Raw genomic sequence first — 24,683 nt, forward strand, 5'->3', positions numbered from 1 at the left:
TACAATTTTAATTTAATATAGTTATAATGCTCAATCCCTGTCAGTACCCAAGTTTCTATAAGTTGCATCAACTTGTCTTTCATGTGACATCCATAATGCATTGCAGAGATCTATACAAAAGATTTCCTAGATGAATGAAACTAAGCTGTTTTCACATAACTAAAGTCATAGTTGACAAATCAGTCTAAATTTAAAAAGCTATTGCATGCCATGTACAGAAATAGTGGCTTTTAGAAATGAACTTGAAAGTAGATTACCTAACCAAACCTATTTTGCTTTTAGATTAACAGGGGCTCCAAATGAAGGAAGCATGAGTATCAGCAGGATATGCAATTCCACAGACCTACCATTCAAAGAAAGCCGCGAGCTTTTGATTGTAGTATACAGCTTCATTTTTGCCATAGGCCTACCAGCCAACTGCCTAACTGCTTTTGTGACGCTTGTACAAATTTGCAGAAAAAATATCACAGCCATTTACCTGTTTGGCCTGTCCCTGTGCAACATTATGTACCTGAGCACCCTTCCCCTCTGGATCCTCTATGTGAAAAATGACCACCATTGGCAAATGGGGACATCGTCATGCCTGGTGACTGGATATATCTTTTTCTGCAACATTTACATCAGCATTCTTCTCCTGTGCTGCATTTCTATCGATCACTATAAGGCTCTGGTACGTGCACTGGAAAGCAGAGGGAAATGCTTCAGGTCCCAAAAGACTGCTACTATGGTCACAGTCGCTTTTTTTGGCATCATTGCTGCCATCTATTGCCCTGTGTTTTTCAACAAAAGTATCCAGGAAGATAACATAGCAACCTGCTTTGAAACTCCTCTCAGTGACAAGTTGGCCTATTACAATATCAGCCGGTTCTTCTTGGGATTTCTCATTCCTTTGGGGCTCCTTCTTTTCACAAACTACAGAATTTTTCAAAGTATTAAGACCAGCTGCAGCCTCAATCCAGACCAGAAAGCTAAAGTGAGAAACGTGGCAATTGCTATCATTTCTGTATTTGTACTGTGCTTTGCTCCCTACCATTTTGTACTCCTTGTGAGAGCTATTTTCTTCTTTCGGTATCCAGATGAGATATGCACATTTGAGAAAAAAATATATACTACTTCTGTGATCTTTCTGTGCTTTTCCACTGCCAACAGCGTTGCAGATCCATTTATCTATGTGCTGGCTGGTGAAAATGTCAGGCGGGAGATATACCGCACATGTAGGGTATGTGGAATTCATTGGCCAGATGATTCCCAGTGACATCAGAAACACACACACTGGGAAATAAAGAAGACACTTCACTATTGAAAGACCTGAATGGAAAGTGGATAACATTTTCAAATGCACTGAAACATTCCCTTTCTCCAGTAGTCACCATCTGTTTCAGAGAATTCTGATCTTCATACTTGGAATTTGGTCGATGGGCCTTCACAATAAAGTCACAATATTGTGATATGTAACTGGGTCTATGCAATGCTCAAGACATAATGATGCATTGATGAAGGATCATATGGCATCACGGAGAAGCTGCTAATATAGTTTTGGATCATTTATCAATTCTTTGCTAATGGGGAAAGGACTAAAATGAAAAAAGGCACAAGCCATAAAAAAGCAAAGTGAATAAGAAATGCTACCTCTCTGGGATACTTTCTAGGTCCTAGGATGTTGGATTTTTTTTAAAAAAAAATAAAACTGTTGACCTAATGGTTAGGATATCTTTGACTAAGATAAATTATTCTTCAATAAATTACCCAAGTCTTTATTGTATCCCCTTGCTGTTCACACAAACACAACGTTGAATTTATGCAATCCAGATATCTATTAGGTTATATGGCCACTGATAGCACATATTGTATATGTTCAAAGAAAATATATATTTGTATCAAAAGTTGAGTTTCTGACTTCTGAAAATATACAAGAGAATTCCACTCCATGTTGGAAGAGCCCTGAGATCATCTAGTTCAACTCCTTGCTCAGTGCAGGATCTACTAGAACATCATTGATCATCCGGCCTCCATTTGAAGATCTCCCAATGAACAAAAACTCATCACTTGATGTGGCAGTTTGTTCCACGTGCTGACTGCACAATCAGGAAGTTCCTCCTGATTCTAACCTGGATGAAATGGTCCCACTGGCTCTGATCCTACCTTCCAAGGCAATTTATTTATTTTTTATTAATTTTGTTGACCACCCATCTTATCGCAGGGCAACTCTGAGTGGTTTACAATATTAAAAAGAACTTTTTTTACAAAACCTATATACAATTCAAACTAAATAATATATAATGATAAATACTCAACCCTAACTAATAAATAAAGTAAAAAATAAATAAAAATAAAATATCTGGAAGGGGTCAAGGCTGGCTGGCTGGCTGAAGCTTAGATCAACGCCAAACTCTCTTGTGCTTCCTGCAAAAGTCTTTGGCTAAACCAGCATTGCTTAATCTTGGCAGCCCCCAGAGGCAATAATGAATAGATCTACTTCTATACGACTACTGTTCACATAACTCAAGACTGCTAACCTATTTCCTCTTAGACATCTTTTCTGTAGGTTTAGACATTCTCAGAACATTGCTTTGGCGCAGTGATTAAAATGCAGTACGGCAGGCAAACTCTGCTCACAGCCTGGAATTAAATCCTGATGAGGCTCAAGTTTGACTCAGCTTTCCATCCTTCTGAGATCGGTAAAATGAGAACCCAGATTATTGGGGACAATATACAACTACTGTAATGTTTACATTGTAAACCACCCAGAGAATGCTGTAAGGCACTATGGGGCAGTATGTAAGCCTAAATGCTATTGCTATTGAATCATTCTTAATAGATCTTGATTGCCAGAACCTTCACCATTATGATAACTCTGTCCTGAATTTACTCCAATTTTTCACTGCCCATTTTGAACTATGGTGCCCCAAAATGGATGCGATAATCAATATGAGGTCCGACTAGGGCAGAGAAGAGTGGAACAATTACTGTAATTTCCACAATCTGGTCTCTATTCCCAGTTAATGCACGCTAAGATAGCACTTGCTTGTTTAACAGCTGTATGACACATCTAGTTCATGTTTACTGATGGCCCATGAGGACATCTAGATCCTTTTCATAGATACTACTGCCAAGATGCATATTATATATGATTTACACTTTTCTTATTCAGATGTAGAACATTATGTTTCACTCTATTACATTCTACCTTATTTATGTCAGCTTGATGCTCAAGATTATATAAGTCTTGTTGAGTCTTCTCTCTTTTATCCAAAATATTAGCTGCTCCTCCCAATTTTATATCATCTGCAAGACTAATAAGTGGCCCTTCAACTCTTCATCCATGTCAATGGCATATGGCCAGGAGCTGTGAAAGTCTACTCAATTCTTTCCCTCAAGCTGAAGTGGAAACGTCAACAAGCAGCCTTTCATGTGGTCATTAACCAGTGGTGAATTCGTCTAGCAGTGGTCTCATCTAGTTTCTATTTTACCATTTAATTAAGGGCACTAGAATGAGACATTCTGACAATGGTTTCTTGATATCCCAGTATACCGTGTTTTCCCCAAAAGTAAACTCTACTCCAAAAATAAGCCCCAGCTGATTTTTCAGGGGGTGGGCCTAATATAGGCCCTACCCAGAAAGCAAGCCCTAGTGTGCGACAGCCAGAGCAACCCCCCACTGCCGGCCTGCCAGGGCCTTTGCCAGCAGCCGCCGGTGGAACCGGCCGCCGCTCACCCCGCCCTCTCCATCCCACTGTCTGTTTGCCTGCGGCCACAACAAACCCTCAATCAGCCCCCGCCTGTGCCTGCCCTGCCTGCTGGCCCTACTGCTGCTGGGACATTTCTCGGCTGCGTTGGGTGCCATGTGGCAGCCAAGTGGCTGCCCGTGCTGCTTCTGCCTCGCGGGGCTATTTGCCCCCCTGGCCGCGCTGCTCTGGGCTGCCCTGCTGGGCTGCTCCTGCCTGGCGTGGGGCGAGTCAGCCCAGATCCAGAGTGCGATAAATTAGAAACTCTGATTGAACTTTTTTTTTATTTCACAAACACGCGGTGAAGGCTGAGAAGCAAATGGAGAAACGCAATGCAGCTGAAAGGCAGGTTACTAAAAAATGCTTGGGGGAGGCAATTGCATCTGGGCAGGGGCGGGCACGACAACCTTACCCTGCGCAGCTTCAGCAAGTGTCTGGCAGGCGGAAGGAAGCAACTCCACCCCCCTGCCACCTGCCTCGCCTCCTTATCTCATGGCGGCGGCAGCAGCCAGCCGGCCAGGTGGAAGGCGATCTGGCAGGAGTAGCCGTTAGAGGTCAAAAGCACCCAGCCGGCATGAGAGCTGCAGTGCCTGTCAGGCCCAAAGAGCGCCAGGTTCAGCCCTTAGCCTGGCGCCTACAGCACCAAGTAGGTGTGCAGGCTGGCACTCAAGCAGCCCAAAGGTGGAGGCGTGGCCAGTGCGGTTCCACCGGGGGCCGCTGGCAAAGAGCCCTGGCAGGCCGGCGGCGGGGCAGCACTCCAGATCTGGGCTGACTTGCCCCACACCAGGCTCGGCACCCTTTCCGCTGCCCACCACCACGGCTGCACTGGTACCGTACCTGGTCCATCACCATGCTCTCTCCGCCATGTTGCTTCTCCACCCCATGTACAGGCCCTGCCCCACGCCTGTGCGCTTGCAGCCTACTGGTGCCGGTACTGGCAAAAAGTAAGCCCTCTCCGAAAGTAAAACCTAGTGCTTACTTCAGAGCCCAAAAGAAAGTAAGACAGGGTCTTACTTTCAGGGAAACATGGTACTATGTCTCCAATGCTTCCTCAAAATTCTAAATGAGTTTAACTCTTTTCAAAGAAATTAATCTGGCATAATCTGGCCCCTGTTATTTGTAGTATGTCTCTTCAAGTGTTCATAAAGATTGTTAAGAGTGAGCCTATGTCAGGGGTAGGCAACCTCGGCTCTTTTATGACTCATGGATTTCAACTCCCAGAATTCCTGAGTCAGCTGTGCTGACTCGGGAATTCTGGGAGTTGAAGTCCATGAGTCATAAAAGAGCCGAGGTTGCCTACCCCTGGCCTATGTTCACTTCTACTAGTTCTTTTCACTGAGGTGTAATCCAATTGATCCTGGAGACCTACATTCTCTCTTACCATCTTCCTTATCTACCTCAAGCCACAGTGCTCAATTTATGAAAAAATAATCACAAATGTATCCCTGGAGATTCTCAGTCAGCAGGGTCATGGTTGTCCCAAAGGCGCTTTTTCAAGAGGCAACTGGACTTCCTTGCTTTTCTTTGAAGATGTTTCGCTTCTCATCCAAGAAGCTTCTTCAGCTCTGAAGAAGCTTCTTGGATGAGAAGCAAAACGTCTTTATAGAAAAACAAGACGGTCCAGTTACCTCTTGAAAAAGCACATTTGGGACAGTCACAAATGTATAAACCAGCCCTCCATAATACAACATCTTACCCAGACCACAACCTCCCAACATATGCAAAGGAGTGTCAAGTTGGGAATGTTTGATCCTGGATTCTATTTTCATATATTCTGTTCATTCACTATGAAAAAAAAGTAAATATGTCTTTTTTCCAAGTTTCCTTCATTATATAGTTTCCTGTGCTCCTGCAAAATCTGTTTTAGAGGCATTGAGAGTTGCAGGAAGAATCATGCAAAATGCCAGATCTGCCTTCCTTCGTTCTAGTAGCATCTCTGGTGACTCAAAGCTGAAACCCCAAATCATTTACAGTAATTACACTCTAATCCTACCCTTGTTTCTAAGATTGCAGGATGATATCTACAAATTCAGCTAGAATAGTCACTGCTCCAGTTTCACCCAGAAAGTGTCATGGCATTTGAATCCAACTCTTTCTTCTCTAATACTGTACCACATAGCAATTGTATAAAACTCTGCTTTGGAATTAATTCACGAATTTCTAGTAGTCAAGGTATAAATGGCAAAGATGCTTTTTTCCCACGCAGAAAATTTCCTTTACTATTAAATCACTTGGTTGGTAGATTGTTCACTGAATGTTCACTGAAACCACAGTTCCTCAAAATATTATTCCAGCTGCCTAGGTGCTAATTCTGAACTATAATATTGGTTCATGGGAAAATAGATCTCTTTTTTTTACAATAATTTCAACTGCAATGCATAGATGTCGTCACCAGATGGCACCCAAAGCTATCTTATTTCACTAACAGTAACTATCATTTTGAGCAAAGAAAATTAGCATACCCCTTTCTATTTTTTCTAATTTTCTATCTCTTTCTATTTAATCCTATTTCTATCCCACCAGAATATATTGGTGGCAATATAAACAATATAAAACAAAAATATAAACATCCATAGTTAGATTATTAATTTCAAGATCACCATAACAATAGCCACATCAAACTCCCCACAAAACATTTTTTTTATTTTTTTATTTTATTTATTCATAAAATTTATTGGCTGCCCATCTTACCATAGGGTAACTTTGGGCAGTTTACAGTTACACCAAGCTAAAACATAAGAAGTTAAAAACAAACATTAAAACCAAGGACACATGGGGAGGGTGGCGGCAGAGTGATGGAAGAGTTGATGTTAAAAGAAAATTCTTCATTGGGGTCCAGCCCAAGCTGGGAATAAACAAAATGGAGACTGCTTTAGGAAAGAAGGTTCTTGTTTATTGAGTTGCCAGAAACTTCAGTGATAGCAGCATGTTTCTGGGGTGGCTGACCACATGGAGCTGAGAGTGGTGGGGTTTTATATCTTCTTGGGCTTTTGTGCTTGGAGTTGTTCCTGTTCCTGTGGCATGAACTTTGACCTGAGGTTCAGTGTGCCCTTCTGGTATTCTGATGATGGTGGGTTAATCCTATTGTGTCGTAAAGGTCAAGTCCTCCTTCCCTGAGGCTGTGGCTGATGGCTATGTCCTGTGCTGGATTTTTGGGTAAGGGGTTGCTGGTTCTAATCCTATCACTCTAATGTTGTTAGCTATCAAATCTTGCTCCAAGGGATTTTGAAAGATTCTGCTTTGAATGGATTTCTGCAGGTAGCATTTGCTCATGAATGGGGCCTCAGTCTTTCTGAATGGGATTATCAAATCTGCATTTCTACAGAGCTGGCCTCTACCTGTGGCTATTAAGAAAAACTGGGCCTGCTTTTCTGCCTTTAAGATCCTTTGGGGAAATGTAATATTCTGCCTTTTTAATATTCCCCCAAATATTTCTTTCTCTGGGGGGTGTGTGTTGCTGTCTTCTTACATTGGGATCTATTATTACTCAATCAACAACCTCCATTGCGCTGTCCCCCCACTGGGACCCCAAGCTGACTGGCAAAGCCATGTCTTTAGGCCTTTACGAAAAAATAGGAGGGTTGGGGCAACCTCACATCAGGGGGCAAGCTGTTCCAGAGGGCAGGAGCAACAGCAGAGAAGATCCTGATGTTTTAATTAGCTATTTGATTAATTGGACAAAATAATATGTTGATTTGATGAAGCATAATGATGACAGTAACAATGAGAGAGTTACCTCAGTACAGAACACACTCAGCTGGGGAAACCCTCCTGAGACAATGTTTAGGAGATGTAAAGACATATAGATCACTTATACATTTTATTTATTTTAATCCCATCTTTATTTTTCATAAATAACCCAAGGCATCAAATGTATCTAATACTCCTTCTTTTTCCTATTTTCTTCACAACAACAGCAACCCTGTGAGTTGAGTTGGCCTGAAAGACAGAGCGACTGGCCTGAAGTCACCCAAGCCATCTTTCACGGCTAAGGTGGAACCAGAATTCATGGTCTCATGTTTTCAAGCCTGGAAATCATAAGACCAAACTAGCTAACAAAGTGGTGGTCGTAAGTGAGTTACAAATAATATGGGGGAAATCCTGTCTTGCATTCTTTGTAGCAGGAGGGTGCAGGTGGAAGAAATCAACTGACTTTGCTTGATTGTGAAGTTAAACAAGGTTGTTGTAATGATTAGACCAGATAAATTATATGAAAAAGAGCAATATGATATAACCTTAGCAAGAGAGATGTTAAAATATATTAATACTTATATCTGCTGTGAAGCCATTTCTTTATATCTTTTTTCTTTCTTTTCTATTTTCTTTACTTTTTGCTTTTCTTTCACTGTTTTGCTTTTGCTTTGATTTCTTTTTCTTTTTTCTTCCTTGCTTTATACTAGCTTGTGTTAGCGTTTATCTTATTTAAAAGTTTTAATTACCGTATATATAAAAAATTAAACAGTCAAAATGTATAATAGGACCAAGAAATAATATGTGGTAACCTAGATTAAAACTCTGGAAAAAAAATATCATAGAAGAAGGTAGTGGCAAACCACATCCCTTTTATTACCAGAAAATCTCTGATGGCTGTGCAAAAATGAAAATTATTCAGAAGTACTTTCGATGTAGCATCAGCCCAAATGCAGCACGTCACAATGTATGCCAGCATATTCATCTGTCAGCGCACAGGTTGAAGGAAAACACTATAATCCATTTGCTGCAGGAGCCCTTGTCTGCCTTCCTAATCTTCTACCCTTTTCATTAAGAATGCATAAATGTTTTCATATAAAGTCTTAACTTTTTCATGTAATTTGCATCCAGTTTCATGGCTTGGTCCTTTCACACCAACCTCTTTAACTATTATGTTGGATTCTACCGTATTGATTAATTTATTTTTGTTCTGCCTAGCATCTGGACCAAATCATTGTGCTTACTCTGATTTACTTTGAACCTGTTTGTTTTCACTGGGGGTGGTGAAGAATAATGCCTCTACTAATCTCAGCAGCCACGGTTGGTTCGAAAAATAATTTCCAGTGTTCTAAGCTCATGATCCTTCTCCCCCCCCAAAGCTGGGTCTTTGTTCTGGTTTTTCTCTCTCCCCCCTCTACTCTGTTTCTTTTGTTCCTACACTAATTCCCCTTTCTTCATCTTCTGTTCTGAGTTTCCAAGCTGACTTCTCTGGTCCTTCCCCCTTCTGCTCCTTTCCTGAAGAATCAGCAGGTCATAGTTTAATTTTGAAGTGACAATGTAAGGAACACTGTTAGTGTTATAATTAATAATATGGGAAGGAGGGAGGGAGAGAGAAAAAGAGAGCAGTTGCTACAAACCCTTTGGTGCAGCAAAAGATAGCTTTGGTTGCCCAGAGTGCAGTTTTTCCTGGGCTGGCTTTTCAAGATTTTTCCTATCAGCTGTTGACTGGGGTTTTTTTCCCACCAGAATTATGATTGGCTAAGGCAGTGGTGGCGAACCTATGGCACGGGTGCCAGAGGCGGCACTCAGAGCCCTCTCTGTGGGCACGTGCGCCGTCGCCCCAGTCCTAGGCCTTCAGCTGGGTTTTATAAAAGCTTTTCACTTTAGGCCTCTGCCGCCGTGTGCAAAAAAAAAAAAAAAGGGGTTCAATCAATCAGTCAATTTCAACTTCTCGCGGGAAAAAAAAGATCTTGCAAAGTTGGAATTGATTGATTGAACTTTTTAGTCCCACCCAGTCTGCCGTTACCACCGCAGCCATGCCCGCCCAATGGGCCACGCCCACCCGGCACCCAACGATGCATAAGTGGGTTTTGGGTTGCAGTTTGTGCACTCAGACTCTAAAAGGTTCGCCATCACTGGGCTAAGGCATGTAGGATTCCCTCTGAGCCATGCCTTCTCACTAACATGTATTTAAATATTTTCCAACTGCACCGGTTTGATGGAGACAGGGTAATCAAAGTGAGGCCACATGGCTGCATCAAATTGTCATTTAAGGCTACGATATAGTCTTCCTGGCTTTTTGCTCTGTTGTCACCCACTGCAGTCTCCCCTGGACAAATCCATTAATCTTACTTGTTCCTTAGCCTTGAATGTTGAAGATGCCTGCACCATATTGAAGCCTGCACCACATTTTGATAATAGCCTTGTTGGTGTCACGCTCTTTGCTTTCAGCTTTAACAGCTTGACACTTCACAATGTACAGAAAAGAAACAAAAGAAATAAGAGCTGGCAATGTCTTTAGATGCATTTATATACATAATAATATCCTTTTGATCTACAAGGGCAATATTTTAGTAGCTGAAGATGCTGCATTTCATGGCAAAAGGATGAAGGCCACAGATGGCAGAGCCACATCCCGCACCTGCACAAAGCTGGGCTTTTCAAAAAAGAATATACAGATGTTCTTTTCTCAATTGTATGCATGAACTGGGCCAAGCGTACCTTGGGCTTATGTAACTATTTTTTCATGTATTTCATATTTGAGAAAAGGGAAGGAAACCGAACATTCTGCACTGCAATCAGAGGAAGCTCTGGGGGCTAGGAAACAATGGATAGAAACCAGAGTTGAGACCATTTAATTGTATGCCACTCAGAGTCATGTAAGTGAAATGGACAGCTATGTAAATTTAATAAACAATAATAATATTTTATACAATCCAGAAATGCATAAATTTACTGGAACAGTTGGCAGGTTTCTGTAATTCTCAAAAATGGCTAGCATAGCGAAAGTGGCCATCTACAGCAGGGGTAGTCAACCTTGGCTCTTTTATGACTTGTGGACTTCAACTCCCAGAATTCCTGAGCCAGCACAGGAATTCTATTGTGTATCCATGATGTTCCATATCATGATGGTATTTCCTTATTTTCTTAAGGTTACCTAGGTATTTGATGTATTTAAATAGACACAGTAAACAGGGGTGTCAAACTGACGGCCTGTGGGCCAGTTTCATCATACCGAAGCTGCACCCACCTCATTGCCGGCAATGCAAAAAGAGTCGCGATACGTTGCAACACGTGACGTGACGTGGTAAGTTTGACACCCATGCAGTAGAGGTAGGATGGGAATCAATACACAGACAGAATCTGTCATGTGAATATAGGTAGTCCTCATTTAGCAACTGCCTTGAACAGTTTGCAGTTACAATGGTGATAAAAAAGTAACTTTGCAACCAATGTATTCATCATTTTACAGTCAAATTAATACAAGTTTTTCTGTGCCTGACCTATTTTTAAATTTTTCCCTTCCTCACAGAGCAGAGAGATTACTTAAGCTATCTCTTCCTGAGCAGCTTTTTTCTCAGCACAGGGGAGCTCTAAAAAGTGCTAACTGCAAGTTAACATACTCAGCTTCTTTATCTTAATTAGTTTGCAGCTTCTCTTAATACTGACAAGACCCTAATCAGTTTCACACTAAAGACTTTTGTTTGCCTTCTGGCTTGCAGCTATGACTGTGCTACGCAAAGAGCTGGCACTTGGGCATTCCTTTTGATGTATATTCCAACTTGTGTGCTTGCTTATTCTCTTGAAATCCCTTCCGCTCAAAAAAATGCAAATACAAACAATTCCCTTCTTATTGATTATCCCAGCACCAGCATGAGCTTTCCAACCAAGTGGGGGAGTAGGGAAAGGGGACTATAAGATTTGTCTTTCACCTGATTTCTTGTGAGAAAAGTGCCTCTACCATCTTCCAGCTGTTTGGAGTCTTCTGACATTGTAAAGGAAAGCTGAAGTAAAATCATAAGTACAGTCACAGTCATGTAATTTTTCACTTAGCTACCATTTTGTTAACAACTGAGTTATCTGTCCCAATTGTGGTCACTAAATGAGGACTACCTTTATTGCCATTGGCCAGTTGAAGCATGGGGAAAAGCAGTTCACTCAGCAGTGGGGAAAGATCATCTGAGGGGGTCCAGATAATATTAGAGGCTAGTGTGCTGCTTTGCAGCATACCAGTTTCGATTGATTGATTGATTGATACCACTTTCCCTTTCATGTGTTTATAAATTAAAATAAAGTTTTGATACCATAGGTCAGGGGTGTCAAACTCGCAATGTCATGTGACATGTCGTGATGTATCATGACTTTTTTTTCATTGCCGGCAATGGGGTGGGCGCGGTTTTGCTATGATGCATCCGGCCTATGGGCCAGCAGTTTGACACCCCTGGCATAGATGGAGCACGCAGTCCTATGAGAACCAGTGGAGGCATCGGTGGCCAAAGGTCAAAGACCACATCAGGGACAAAGGGAATCACAATAGGATTCAGGAGTGGGAATTGGCACCCACATGTTGTTGTTGTTAGTTGCGAAGTCGTATCCGACCCATCGTGACCCCATGGACAACGTTCCTCCAGGCCTTCCTGTCCTCTACCATCTTCTGGAATCCATTTAAGCTCACGCCTACTGCTTCAGTGACTCCATCCAGCCACCTCATTCTCTGTCGTCCCTTTCTATTGCCCTTTCCCAGCATTATGGCACCCACATAAGCAGCAGCAAAGAAAGAGCGAGATAGAAAGCAATGCAACAGCCTAAGGCAGATATGTGGAGTTCTGAGTCCATACATCTTAACATTGCCAAAGTGGAGAAACATTGCTATAGATTCCCATTTTAGACTCTCACATGCTGGGCATCCCATTTTATCGAAGGAGAATATTTGTAGTTCAGGGTTGGAATGAGGGGTCCTTTATACTCTGAGCTTGTTTTATTGCAGACGTTTTACTACCCAAAGTAAGTAACATCAACAGTGCTAGTCACTAACAGTGATATTAACTAATTTGGTAATGAAACGTCTGCAAGAAAACAACCAAGCTCAGAGAGCACCAAGGACCCCCATCCACTGTTTTTTCCGGATAATTTTCAGAAGAGAAGCACAACTGACTTCTACTCTCTTCATGTAGCACAGTGTTTCTCAACCTTGACAATTTTAAGGCATGTGGACTTCAACTCCCAGAATTCCACAGCCAGCATTGCTGGCTGTGGAATTCTGGGAGTTGAAGTCCACATGCCTTAAAATTGTTAAGGTTGAGAAACACTGACGTTTGTAGCAGGTGATGTATAATTTTCTCCCACTGAATGGTTTACAACACGGAGGCAACAAAGCATGTTTATTGAGGTGTCCCAGAACGAAAAGCCGAAACAGTAGGACTACTAGGCCATCAGTCCCGCTGAGCTCAGACGACTCACGGTGATGACTAAGGCCCGCGCCGGCCTTTGGCAGATTTTTTAAAATTTCGCCTATACAGAGACGACTGCTAACCGCGGGGAGGCGGAGTTGAATACCGTAGTAATTTTGGGCCCCAATGGTAATACGTATATAAAATAACGAAGAGGAGGAGGAGGAGCCAAGGGAGATTAAGCAGCCCAAGCACTCCTCCAATAAATAGAACATTTGATCTCAGAAGAAAGGATTTCCCTCGCTTACTACCCAATGGGAAGCTAAAGTTGTACTGGGCGGGCTCATAAGTTGCACAGATGCCTTCTCTTTCCCAATGGGAAGTCCGAGACGATCTTTAGGGCGGGGCTTTCGTTTCTTTGTGGAGTTTTACAAAAGATGGCCAGAGTAGGGAGCTGGAAGAAAGGGGGAGGGGCTTCCACAGCCGTTGGTCCCTCCCCTTTTTCTCAAGCGCCGACATCATTGAAGCAGGAGCGGGATCTCCGTGCGGCAGTCGGCTTTCGTCAGCGGGTAAGCGGGTACGGGAGAAACGGTCGCGGTGGGAAAGGAAGGAGGGAGCCGCCAGTTTCGAAATCCGAGAGGCAAAAGGAGGAAATTAACATGGTAGGGCTAGTCGAGGAAGAAGTATCCGCGCAGGATCACTAAGCCGTGGCTCCAAAATGGCGGCCGTGGAGGTGGAGAGGGGATGAATCATTCCCTCGTTCCCGGAGTCCTGTAGCAGCTTTAGCAAGTTTTCTTCTTTTCTCAACTTGCTTCAGTCAGCTACTTTTCTTCGGGAGCTACTCCACGTGCCCCTGGCTCCCTCTTTTCGCATCTCTTTCAAATTCCTTTATCTACTTGAAATTCTCTAAATGTGGGTCTACAGGTCCCATCATTCCCAACCAGCGTAGTTATTAGTCACGCTCACTAGGCAATAACACAGTTCCTACTCTAGTCTGGGGGTGTTTTAAGGAAGGCCGTCATATAATATTTTCTTCTCGGCTACTTTTTTAGGGTCACTGCCGAATTATCTATCTTCTGATTCGTTTCCTCTTTGCCTCCCCGACGCTCCCTTATCCAGCCTGAAAGCACTTTCAGATTCTGCTTCTCCATCCCATCAACTTTCAGAACTTTCACCCTCTGATCTCCTTTCGCAGGCAACTTTCGTATGCTTTCAGGCAAGCAACTTGGTCACGTTGTTTTCTACGATAGAAAAGTTTTATTTTTCACCTGCTTTGTGTTGCCTAGTTACATTTTCTCTTTACTTCTTATCCAGGCCCGTTAAACTTTGGAAGTACTTTTTCTTGGTTGTAACTTTTTTATCCCCAACGTACATTTCACACAAGGAAATGTGGCACATGTATTTCCCCTCTATGATTGATGGTTTGAAATTTCAACAGACATTCATGCCAAAAGATCCTTATGCAATATGATTCACCTTTTTGTAGATATTACAAGCACAAGGTGGGTGTTAACAAAAAGTGGAGTTCGTGGATTTGCTTTATTTTTCAAGAGAACATAGGACTAGGTATCCTTTGTCTCCCATCTGTGTCGAAACAGATTCCAGTCTGTGGTTGAACATTATTGGAGCTATTTTGAGAAAATTAGGTATTGCCTCTATTTGACATTTAATATTTTCAGCTCCTAAACTGTAAAGTTAGAAAACAGGCCACAAACAATGCTTTGGATTTAGCCATCTTTCATAAAATGTAGTTAAGCTCAATAGTAGTTTCACAGAACAGGATAGTCTAACCTATTAATCAGAGATAGAAATCTTCCAGAATTCCTTCATACAACAGGAAGTATATGAACTGAGGGAAAAGGATGCTAGATTTATAATGTTACATCTGAATGAGTATATCCTCACCAACATTTAATAAAGCTGTTCTAAATAAGATACTGTACTATTTTATGTTAAACAGTAAAACAATCAGGAAGTAATTTTGCCTGTGTCAGAATCATTGTAACTCAGTTTTATTACTATATTATCTATTTTTTTCTGTACCAGACATAATTGTTAAGCCTTTTACTGCTCATCATCTTTTTAATAATAAACAGTCCATTTAAATACTTCCCTTCTATTGTATAATAAATTTAGGATAACAAAATCACAGCCAACATTGTTCTGGGATCCAGCAATATATAATCCTAGTAATTCTAAGCAACACTTCAAAATTCCTTAAAAAAATAGCTCTTAACATATTAGTTTTGTAACTAGTCTACTCACTGCTAAATTGGTAATTTCTTAGCTTTTTATGTTACCTTCCAGCTCACTTTTTTTCACTGCATTTATGGGGTAAGCTTCATTTTCATGCATCAATGTAATCACTGTTTTATAACACTCCTCATCTTCATCCCACTTTTTAATCACTAGATTCCATACATTCCTAGTTATTCTACTGATTTTCAGAAGCCAATTTCCATAACCATGTTAAATCTATGACTGATATTTGTCAGTTCCTTATAAAACCTTAGTTGACCAGATCCATAAAATTTATCTTGTATTTTCTTCATGGTTTTGTTCAAAAAAGTCATTCTAGATGGGTTTTTTTCCTCAGCTACTTTTAAATATGCTTTTTCACCTCAGTTATTTGCTAAATATTCTTTGGGCCCAATTCATAGTAACTATGGTATATTTTCTAGGAGGAACTGGTAATATCAAAAATGACGTCAGATCCTTAAATGTTTTAAGATTTAAATGGTTGATAAACTATAGTTGCGACATAGTTGTCTTTTGATGCTGCAGTAATAAAATTTTGAAAAGTGGGTAATATTTCTCAGTTCATTTAGGAGTATACAACTAATGAGTAGGGACCTAAAAACATGATTCAACTGTGTGTATATGTGTCTATGCAGTGTTGTGTTGGACTGAGTTTCAAACTAGAACGTCTCTAATTAGCATCTTTCCAGAGAAGTTACTACATGGATTTCCTCTTTGCTATATTGACTTCCAACTCCCAATCTGCAATTTGGGAATAATACTGACCTCTCATGTTCAATACTTGCAAGAATTACAAAATATATATGAAAAGTTTTTATGTAAACGCTCCATAAAACACATTATAATCATAACTAAAGGAAATAGTTAACATACTTTTATTTATATTATTTTGTTCATAGGAAAAGCGGAAGTCCCCACAATGTATGCCAGATACTTTAATTACTGAATACACTTCTTACTGATCTCAGGTAGGTGGTGCTAGACCACCTGCTGTATGGAATCTTCCATAAAATGGGAGAAGAGGAAGGACTGCATCAAGCACCATTATTGGTAAGTAATAAATAATGTAGGGGATAAAAGTTTTCACTAAAATGAATGAGTGTATAGAAACTAAAGTAAAATGGAAGAAAATGGATTAAATAATTACTTGTTATTTTATCACTGGTGCCATGTTTTCCCGGCTACATTACCATTATAGACTTGGTTCTCTGAGCATCATAAAGCAAAAGATTTAGTTTTCATTCTGTTACTCATGCTAGATCTTAGTTTTTATTCTATATATCACTAACAAAAAACAAATGTATATTTCTCTGTTCAGTGGAAAAGAACAGTAACAGTTCCACATTCAATGAGCAGAGGAGGCCAACAATTAAAGAGAAATGATTGTTGGATCTCCTCACAGGAGCAGAAGTCATTGGGATAGTTATGGTACTTATAAACTTGCATAGCACAATATGTCAATTTCTCATTGATATAATGTATGCTTTTAGTTTATATGGTTAAACTTTATATTTTTTGCACATACAAAAGTTAGTTCCCTCATAGTTTTAAAAATTCTGACTGGTTACTTCTCTATTCAAAAAATCCTGACATGTTAATTCAGAGTTCCTCAATCTTTCCGACTTTAGTGACCGACATGGGATGGGGAGAGGGGATGTTTCCATGCGAGCGAGCGGCAAACATGCATGTACGCATAGCTCCATTTGCACGAGCAGCATCTACTCATGCGCATGCTGCTTGTCTGTGCTCATGCAAGTGAGGATATAAGCCCTCACTCGCTGTTTCTGCGGCCCGGTTGCAAATAGGTTGTGGACCCCTGTGTTAATTTATTACCCTGATTTCCTTGTCTGTGGCATATCTGTTTAGATATAATGCAAACGGGACTTTGTCTCTATTTCTGATATTAAGATCTGTTGGATCAACAGGCCTTAGAAAGTACAGGTAGTTCTCAGTTAACAACCATTCATTCAGTGACTGTTCAAACTTACAGTGGTGCTGAGCGAGTAGTACTTAAGACTGGTCCTTGAGGTTCTGGCTGTCGCAGCCGTCAGACATCACCATTTAAAACCTTCCCTTCCGGCTTCTCACTACAAAGCCAATCAGGAAGCCAGCAAGGAAGGTCCCAAGTCATTCCGGTAAGCCCCCTGCCTCCCTACACTTGCGCAGGACCCTGCTTTCCCAAGCCTCTATTGCATTGAGCCACGCCATCCTTTCCCTGTTTCTCTTCTGTGTTGCCCACCCCTCATCTCCCTTAAATTGCTCTTTGCCACCCCTCTCCCCATAGCATGAAGTGCACTCTGGTTGTTAATGCAGAGAAGCTGTCAAGAGCCTAAATTTTGATTACATGACCACAGGGGTGCTGCAACAGCCATAATTTTGAGGACTGGTCATAAATGCTATTCATTCAGTTCTATTGTAACTTTGAACAGTTGCTGAATGAATAGTCATGAAGTCAGAATTATCTATATTAGAATGCTAAAATATTTTTGCTGTCCTCTTCAAATATTTCTTTCTACATCATAGTCCTCCTCCCCTTGGTATGGGAAGAAAAAGGAAGGTTATATCTAATAACAACTCTAGCTGAGAAATCACTGAGTATATTTCCATGAATAAAAATGGATTTGAACCTGGTCTTCCCTACCTTAGTTCAGTATTTGAACTATACTGCTCAGAATTCTTTTCTTCTAAATCAATTATTTATTCCTCTAATAGCAATTACATATGTTGATTCTTGTCTGCAATAACCTAAATCATTTTTGATTGATTGGGGGCACAGTTTCTAGGACCACTCTACCTATACCTGATGTTGGCTATGAATGTCTTGGAATTTTATATCCAATTTTTCTGGTGACACAATGGGAAAATGCTACATTAAAGAGCTTTAGTCCAGTGTATCTCAAGAAGAGCTAGATTTTTCCTTTTATAAACTCTGTTCTAATTATCATCGAAGTAAGACAGGTAACTTTCTCAGAAAAGACGCTCATTGTAGTCCATTTATTTAAAAATTATAGTGCATTTATTAAAAGTTTACAATGCATCATGCAGCATATAATGTTCTGGAATGCTTACATAATAAGGAAATGTTATAGTTGTGAACCCATGTAAACACTGCCTACAGATCAGTTCTTGTTTGGTAAATAGTTCCTGGTAGCAAGCTGTAAAAACCAGCAGTTCTGGGGTTACTGAGCCCCTATTACTACGCTACCCAGACTCACTTGTTTTATGAGATAGGCAGCTATATAAATCTGAAAAGTAAGTAAAATACAAAAGCACCCCACCTAAAAGGCATTTATCTATTGGAAATCCTTATAGCATCCTAAATAATTCATTCAAACATACTATTATAGAAGGAAGTTATCTACAATATGAATGCAGTGCTCTTACTTGAGAGTGCAAATGCTGCTTTGACATTCAAGTATTTCTTCAAATCCACTACCCCTTATTAGCTGATGCAGAATTCAGCCATATCTCTAGTTCTTATTCCTAAGTGAGTGAAGAATTTGTGAAGTAAACCATCCAGTGTGCAATCTTCTAGGCATGGAAAATCCTTATAAAATCTGGGATGGTAGTTTCCAATTCTTATTCCAATGACTGTCTGCCCTTGTGACAGAGATAGTTCAGTCAGGATCACATTGGCAAGAAAGAGATCAGATAGTTTTGGATGTAAACTATATTCTTCAGGCAATCTTTCTGTTCTTGTTATTTTGCTTTGCAAAGCAAAATAGGTTAGCCCCTTTTCTTGTCAAGTTACCACAGAATAAGTACCAGATTGTGCAATTTTTTTCAGGCAAAACAAAATGATTTGCTAAAGAACTACTTAAAAGTGCCTCACATGTCACAGAATTTGCCTCAATGGTCATCTGTCTTGTTCTTTATCATCATATAGGTAGTCCTCAATTTACAACAGTTCATTTAGTGACCGTTAAAAATTACAATGGCACTGGAAAAGTGATTTATGACCATTGCAGCATCCCCATAGTCACATGATCAAAATTCAGACGCTTGTCAACTGTCTCATATTTATGATATTGTAGTGTCCCAGGGTCATGTGATCACCTTTTGTGACCTTCTGATAAGCAAACTCAATGGGGAAACCTGTTTCACTTAACCAACCATGTTACTAACTTAACTGCAGTGGTTCACTTAACAACTGTGGCAAGAAAGGTCATAAAATGGGGCAAAACTCACTTAACTATTTCGCTTAGCAACAGAAATGTTGCGTTCAATTGTGGTCATAAGTCAAGGATTACCTATATTTGGTACTATTTATTCTATGAGAGTATTAAGGTGAAATCCTGAATAAAATCTTGTCTTTTGATGGAAATGAGCTGTCATGAGGAAAATTAATCACACATCTTTAGGCTAAAAACATTTTTTGCACAAGGAACATGGGGTATCACCAGTATTTTACATTTTGAAGGTTTGGAATGGAGTTCTGTGCAGGAATAAGAACCTGAATGAATGAATTCATAAATAACACTTTAAAAAAAAATTTTTTTTTGAGTTTTCAAGTCAGGGCTGACTCCTGGCAACTACCTGGACAAGTCTCTTGGCAAGATTTTGGAAGTGGTTTGCCATTGCTGTTGCCTTCTTTCTATGACTGACAGAGGGACTGGCCTAAAGTCACCCATCTGGCTTCATATCTAAGGCGGAATTAGAACTTGCAGTCTCCCAGTTTTGAGCCTGGTGCCTTAACCACTACATCAAAAACTACTATTACCCTAAGTAACAATTATTTGGAAAAGATAGTGCTGGGGATGGGAAGTAAAAGAGATGGAAAAGAGTGTTTGTTTATAGAGGAAAGAAACAAGCTGAGCAGAATGACGAAATGACCATGCGTCTCCACATTCCATCAATCAGAACTGCACTATTCAATGGTAAGAAGAATTGAAGGAACTCTTATGAATAATATTTGGAAGTAGATACAGGGTTTCAGATTTTTTTTCTGGCAGCCTTGTTTAGCTAGGGCAGAGTGGGGAACGATGGCCCCTTAATGATTTGTGGACTTCAACTCAGCATGGCTGGTTCAGGAATTCTGGGAGCTGAAGTCCACAAGTCATAAAAGGCCCCTGAGCTAGGGCAATACAGCTTCTTACCTATATAGACTATTGCCAAGTAAGATAAAATATTTGTGTCTCTCCCTCATTCCTGCCCCCAGCTGACCAATGATTTGGTGAAAGATGATCATTTATGTAATTTAAAGCATAGAAACACAAGGTAGTTTCTTCTACGATGCCATGTTGTCTGAATTATTAAATTCATTTGTCGCACTTCAAGATGACTGAATACTGTACACTTGTGGTTAAATAAGTTAAAATCATTATTCCTGGTTTAGAGAGCACATTTAAATATGTAGCTCAAAATGTTATTTTAAAAGTATTCTGAAAAATTATTAGTGGAAAGATTATGCCTTTTTCTTACGAGACATTCTACTTTCAAAGTATGTATCAATCAAACCGCTTTCATTTAAACTTTGTTGATTTTCAAATACAGAAAGTTAAAAAATAAAGATGAGAAAGAAAAGGTTTTAAAAAGAAAAAAGACCAAGAAAGAAAGATAAAGGTGCAAGAAAGAAAATAGAAAAAGAATGACTTCTGACTTTATTTAGTATGGTTATGAATAAAAATATATCAAACTCTTACTTTAAAATTAACATTTGTTGACATTATTTCTATAATCATATTAGATATACGTATATATCACATGGTTTAGTCAAATCACCATTAACCATGATTCAGGCCTTTAAAGATGTATATATCAACTTGATTGGTTTACTAAAATTCATATATTCCAGAACTTTAAACAAAAATTACCAATTCAAATTGTCAAAAGCTTTCTTAGTATCTAAAATGATTAGTAGTTTATTTTTTTTCCACTATGTTGTTAAATGGCTTTCATTTAATATGCAAAGCCTTTTTAGAAGATAGTTAGCTAATGATATTTTTCTCTGTTCTCTCTAGGACACAATGTTTGTACGTGGACTGAAGAGGAAATGTATTGATGGTGAAGATGATATTGAAGGAAGTTTTACTGGCTTTAAAGCTATTCCTTCGTATAACCTTCAGCGCCAGTCACTGCTAGACATGTCATTGGTAAAACTTCAGCTCTGCCACATGCTTGTTGAACCTAATCTGTATCGTTCAGTGCTTATAGCCAATACGGTACGGCAGATCCAAGAAGAAATGACTCAAGATGGAAGTTGGCAGATGATAAGTCCTCAGAATACAGGATCAGCCTCTCTGGACCGTCTTGTTTCAACAGATATTCTCTGTCGTTCTTCCAAAGAGCAAACTGAAGAAAAGCTTGCTCAAGAATACAGTGGTTTCTCTAAGAATTTTGAGGACACACAATCACAAGAGAACGTAGACAACGTAGACATCTTAAGGCCTGCTGTATTACAAGCATCCAGAAGCTTGCAGGGAAACATGTGGGAGATGGAGAGCATTCCAGAAAATAGAGTAAACTTCCATAAGTCGTCATTAGATCAAATATTTGAAACCTTAGAAACTAAAACTTCTGATGCTGTTGAAGATCTTTTTTCAGAAGTTGACAGTTCTTATTACAATCTTGATACTGTATTAACAGGAATGATGGGCAGTACAAAAATGGGACACTGTGATGTTCTTGAAACCTTTCCTCAAGGAGCCACAAATTCTAATTCTAACTGTAAGTCTGATCTTAATGAGCTTGATCATTTTGTAGAGATTCTGGTTGAATCTTGAAACTAAGAAAAATCCCTTGAAGAAGCTAGGTTGTAAACAATAAACTTCGAGATATTTTGTTCTCTTAAAGCTGGATGTGATCTTCCCTTGCCCGCTCACCCCCAATTCACATCATTTTGCAAAATTGAGTTAATTTATAAAATTAACCCATTATTTGTAATGTTCAATCTATATATTTTAGTGGCCACAGTTCAGAGATAATCAAAAGCATAAATTTAAATTGTCAAGAGCCCAAGCTTTAAAAAATTAAGTTTAAACCTACTACAACCCATTCTATATCACCAATTGCTTTGGAAACTCCCTATTTTTCAGCAGCACACTGGCATGTCAAAAGATCTCTGGGTGTAATCATGTACTCAGTATTCTGACCATGCATATTTTTATTTTTAATTCTTACCAGGAGGCCCCTCTAACATTAAGGGACAAATTAGTATATCAGGATTCTTTTTTCTTGCCTATCTCATAACTGCAGGGTGCAACTGTTAAAGACATTCCAGTCCTTAAAATATCACAGAGGAAATCAAATCCCATAATGTCTAGTTTAGGAGTGCTTCTTGCAACCTACCAGAACTTTGAGATTGTACCATTGAAATTCAGAAGCAGAGTGATCAATTTGAGTACATTATTTCCCAGAAGTATTTTGTCCTTAACCACCCTAGAGAAAGAGGCAGAACTGAAAATTTTAGTACATCTCTTCTAATGATAACACTTTACTCAAAAGACTAAGTTGCAGCCTTGTCTAGCCCAACAAAAAATATTTATCCCTGACTTAAATTAAGAAACTTTCAACTACCCCTGTCATTAGTGCCTGCTGTTTTGTTTTATGGAATTAATTTGGTATAAAGGCAAACTCTTTGTTTTTTCCCTCCTTAGTTTCACATAAATACTGTTATGTTCTGTAAGTTTATTTACCACATGAGCTCTTGAAAAATTGTAAAGCAGCAATTTCCCATTTTCTTAGTCTTTTCTGTTCTTTTTTCTTTGTAAAAGTATAGGTGTTTTTTTAAAAAAGTGTTTATCAGTGTTCAGAATCTTATAGCTATTTTCTGAAGATATATTTTTGCTATGAATTCTGTCTCAAAACTGCTTATTTAATATCTTGAAATATTTGCAGTTGTATTTTTTAATTGTTTTGAAAAAGGGACTTTTCTCCCTTATAACTGACTTCCCCTGCATAGTGCAGTACAGTAGAAATATGTGTAATTGTAACTACAAGCTGAGCTGTTTAGCATTCAGCCTTGAAGTAGAGTATTAGAGATCAAGTTATTCTTGAAACCTAAACATATGAGGAAGAGCTTTCAATAGGCTTCAGGAACTCTTGATGCATTTAAACTTCAGTTCAAGCCATGTTTTTGTTACCTTCAAGTATAAATTATATGGGTTTTATTTATAAATATTTATATAACTATGCCATCAAACAAATTATTGGCTGAAGTTTACCATTACTTTTATATTTAGGGGAAGACACTTTATTGCACTAATTACTAACCAACTGTTACAGAGACCTTCAAGTTCTCCAAACTGAAATTGTTCTATTTGCCAGTCTGTAAATGTGCATTCCTGTGAGTCCTTATAAACATATTATATCAGCAAATTAGTATTTAAAATAAACATGCATTCACACGCATGTAATTATCTACTAAAAATCCTAGTGCATACCATTTACAATAAATTGCCCAATTTTTTCCTTGTTAACTGGAGATACAGGTAAAACAACTGCAAGGTGGGGAAAAAAGAACTAAATTACATTGAGAAAGATAAACATTTGCTTCAATATAAGTATTTCCATCACAGGCAATTTTAGCTGTTGTGCATTTGTTCCCTGTAATTAAAATTGAATGGATTGCTTGTTTAAAATAATATTTTTGAAAATGATTTCTCTGGTGGTGATGCTGAGATCAAATACAGATTTCAATATATTGGACACATTCTCTCCCAGCATAAGATCATAGATGCAGTATATCTTTGTGTAAAAAAAGTTAACCCTAACTCTTTAAACCAGTAAGATTCATTATGCACAATTAAAGCAACTGCTGTATGCATAAAGATCCATGTCTTCTGTGTATATCATTAAATGTCTTTGTCTTGGTTTATATTAGAACTTAAGACCATTTTGCATGATTATCCCTTCTTGAGATTTAATGGGGCAGCTTATAAGAAAGTAGCTTCATGACTGTGGCCTTAATAATTTAAGTGCTTTTGAAACAGCTAATTTGAAAATAGCACTGTATGTTTTTTAATCTTGGCAAGTACTGTCTAATTTTGTAATTCAGTTTTGTGCCAGACCACACAATTTGTAAGGAAATCTTTCTTAAACATTTGGAAGTGACTAATATCTTTTTATATTAAAGTTGAATATGAAATGACTGATAATTGTAATTTTTGTGTACTAATTTTAGTCTTAATGAGAACAGGATTGATGAAATTCCTTTCTGAGTGGTAGCTTAATGAAATAGAAAATATTTATTGTAAGTATTCTTACTCTTTTAGAAATGAGGACTTACAGAAAATCCAATGGAACTTTTCAAAAACATAACATTACAGAATTTTATGCTTATTTTTCAAATATCTTTAATATTTATCTTCCAAATACACATTTTAAGACTGATTTTTTTTTTTGTCCCTTAATACCTAGTTTTAATGTTGGGGATCTTCAGCCTAATTCTGTTCTGTAATATTCACAGGCTATGGATCTTTCCATATACAAATCCAAAATAGTAAAGAGAAAAATTGTAACTAAATAATGCAAAAATGATATTTTAGACTAAAACCGGACAGGCTGAAGCTATAGACTACTCTTGCATTACATCCTCTAGAGTCTAGACTTTTGATATACTTCAGTCCCAAAGAAGTCATACAATCACATTCCTCATGGTAATACTAGAAAAGGACATAAA

The 24,683-nt window shown here is 39.0% G+C and overlaps 2 protein-coding genes across 2 annotated transcripts; both read left to right on the top strand.

Annotated features, from left to right (window-relative positions):
* The first annotated feature begins 290 nt into the window (after window positions 1-290).
* GPR132 (G protein-coupled receptor 132) lies at window positions 291-1,750 on the top strand. The gene has a single exon (XM_015831539.1). The coding sequence runs from the start codon at window positions 311-313 to the stop codon at window positions 1,253-1,255; it is 945 nt and encodes a 314-aa protein (XP_015687025.1). The 5' UTR covers window positions 291-310; the 3' UTR covers window positions 1,256-1,750.
* Window positions 1,751-13,300: 11,550 nt separating this feature from the next.
* On the top strand, window positions 13,301-24,153 carry CDCA4 (cell division cycle associated 4). The gene is made up of 3 exons (XM_015831532.1): window positions 13,301-13,374; window positions 15,964-16,114; window positions 21,025-24,153. The coding sequence occupies exons 2-3, from the start codon at window positions 16,076-16,078 to the stop codon at window positions 21,784-21,786; spliced, it is 801 nt and encodes a 266-aa protein (XP_015687018.1). The 5' UTR covers window positions 13,301-13,374; window positions 15,964-16,075; the 3' UTR covers window positions 21,787-24,153.
* Window positions 24,154-24,683: the final 530 nt, after the last annotated feature.

Source organism: Protobothrops mucrosquamatus, unplaced genomic scaffold (genome assembly GCF_001527695.2).
Source record: "Protobothrops mucrosquamatus isolate PMUCROS unplaced genomic scaffold, P.Mucros_1.0 scaffold_258, whole genome shotgun sequence".
Taxonomy (NCBI): Eukaryota; Metazoa; Chordata; class Lepidosauria; order Squamata; family Viperidae; genus Protobothrops; species Protobothrops mucrosquamatus.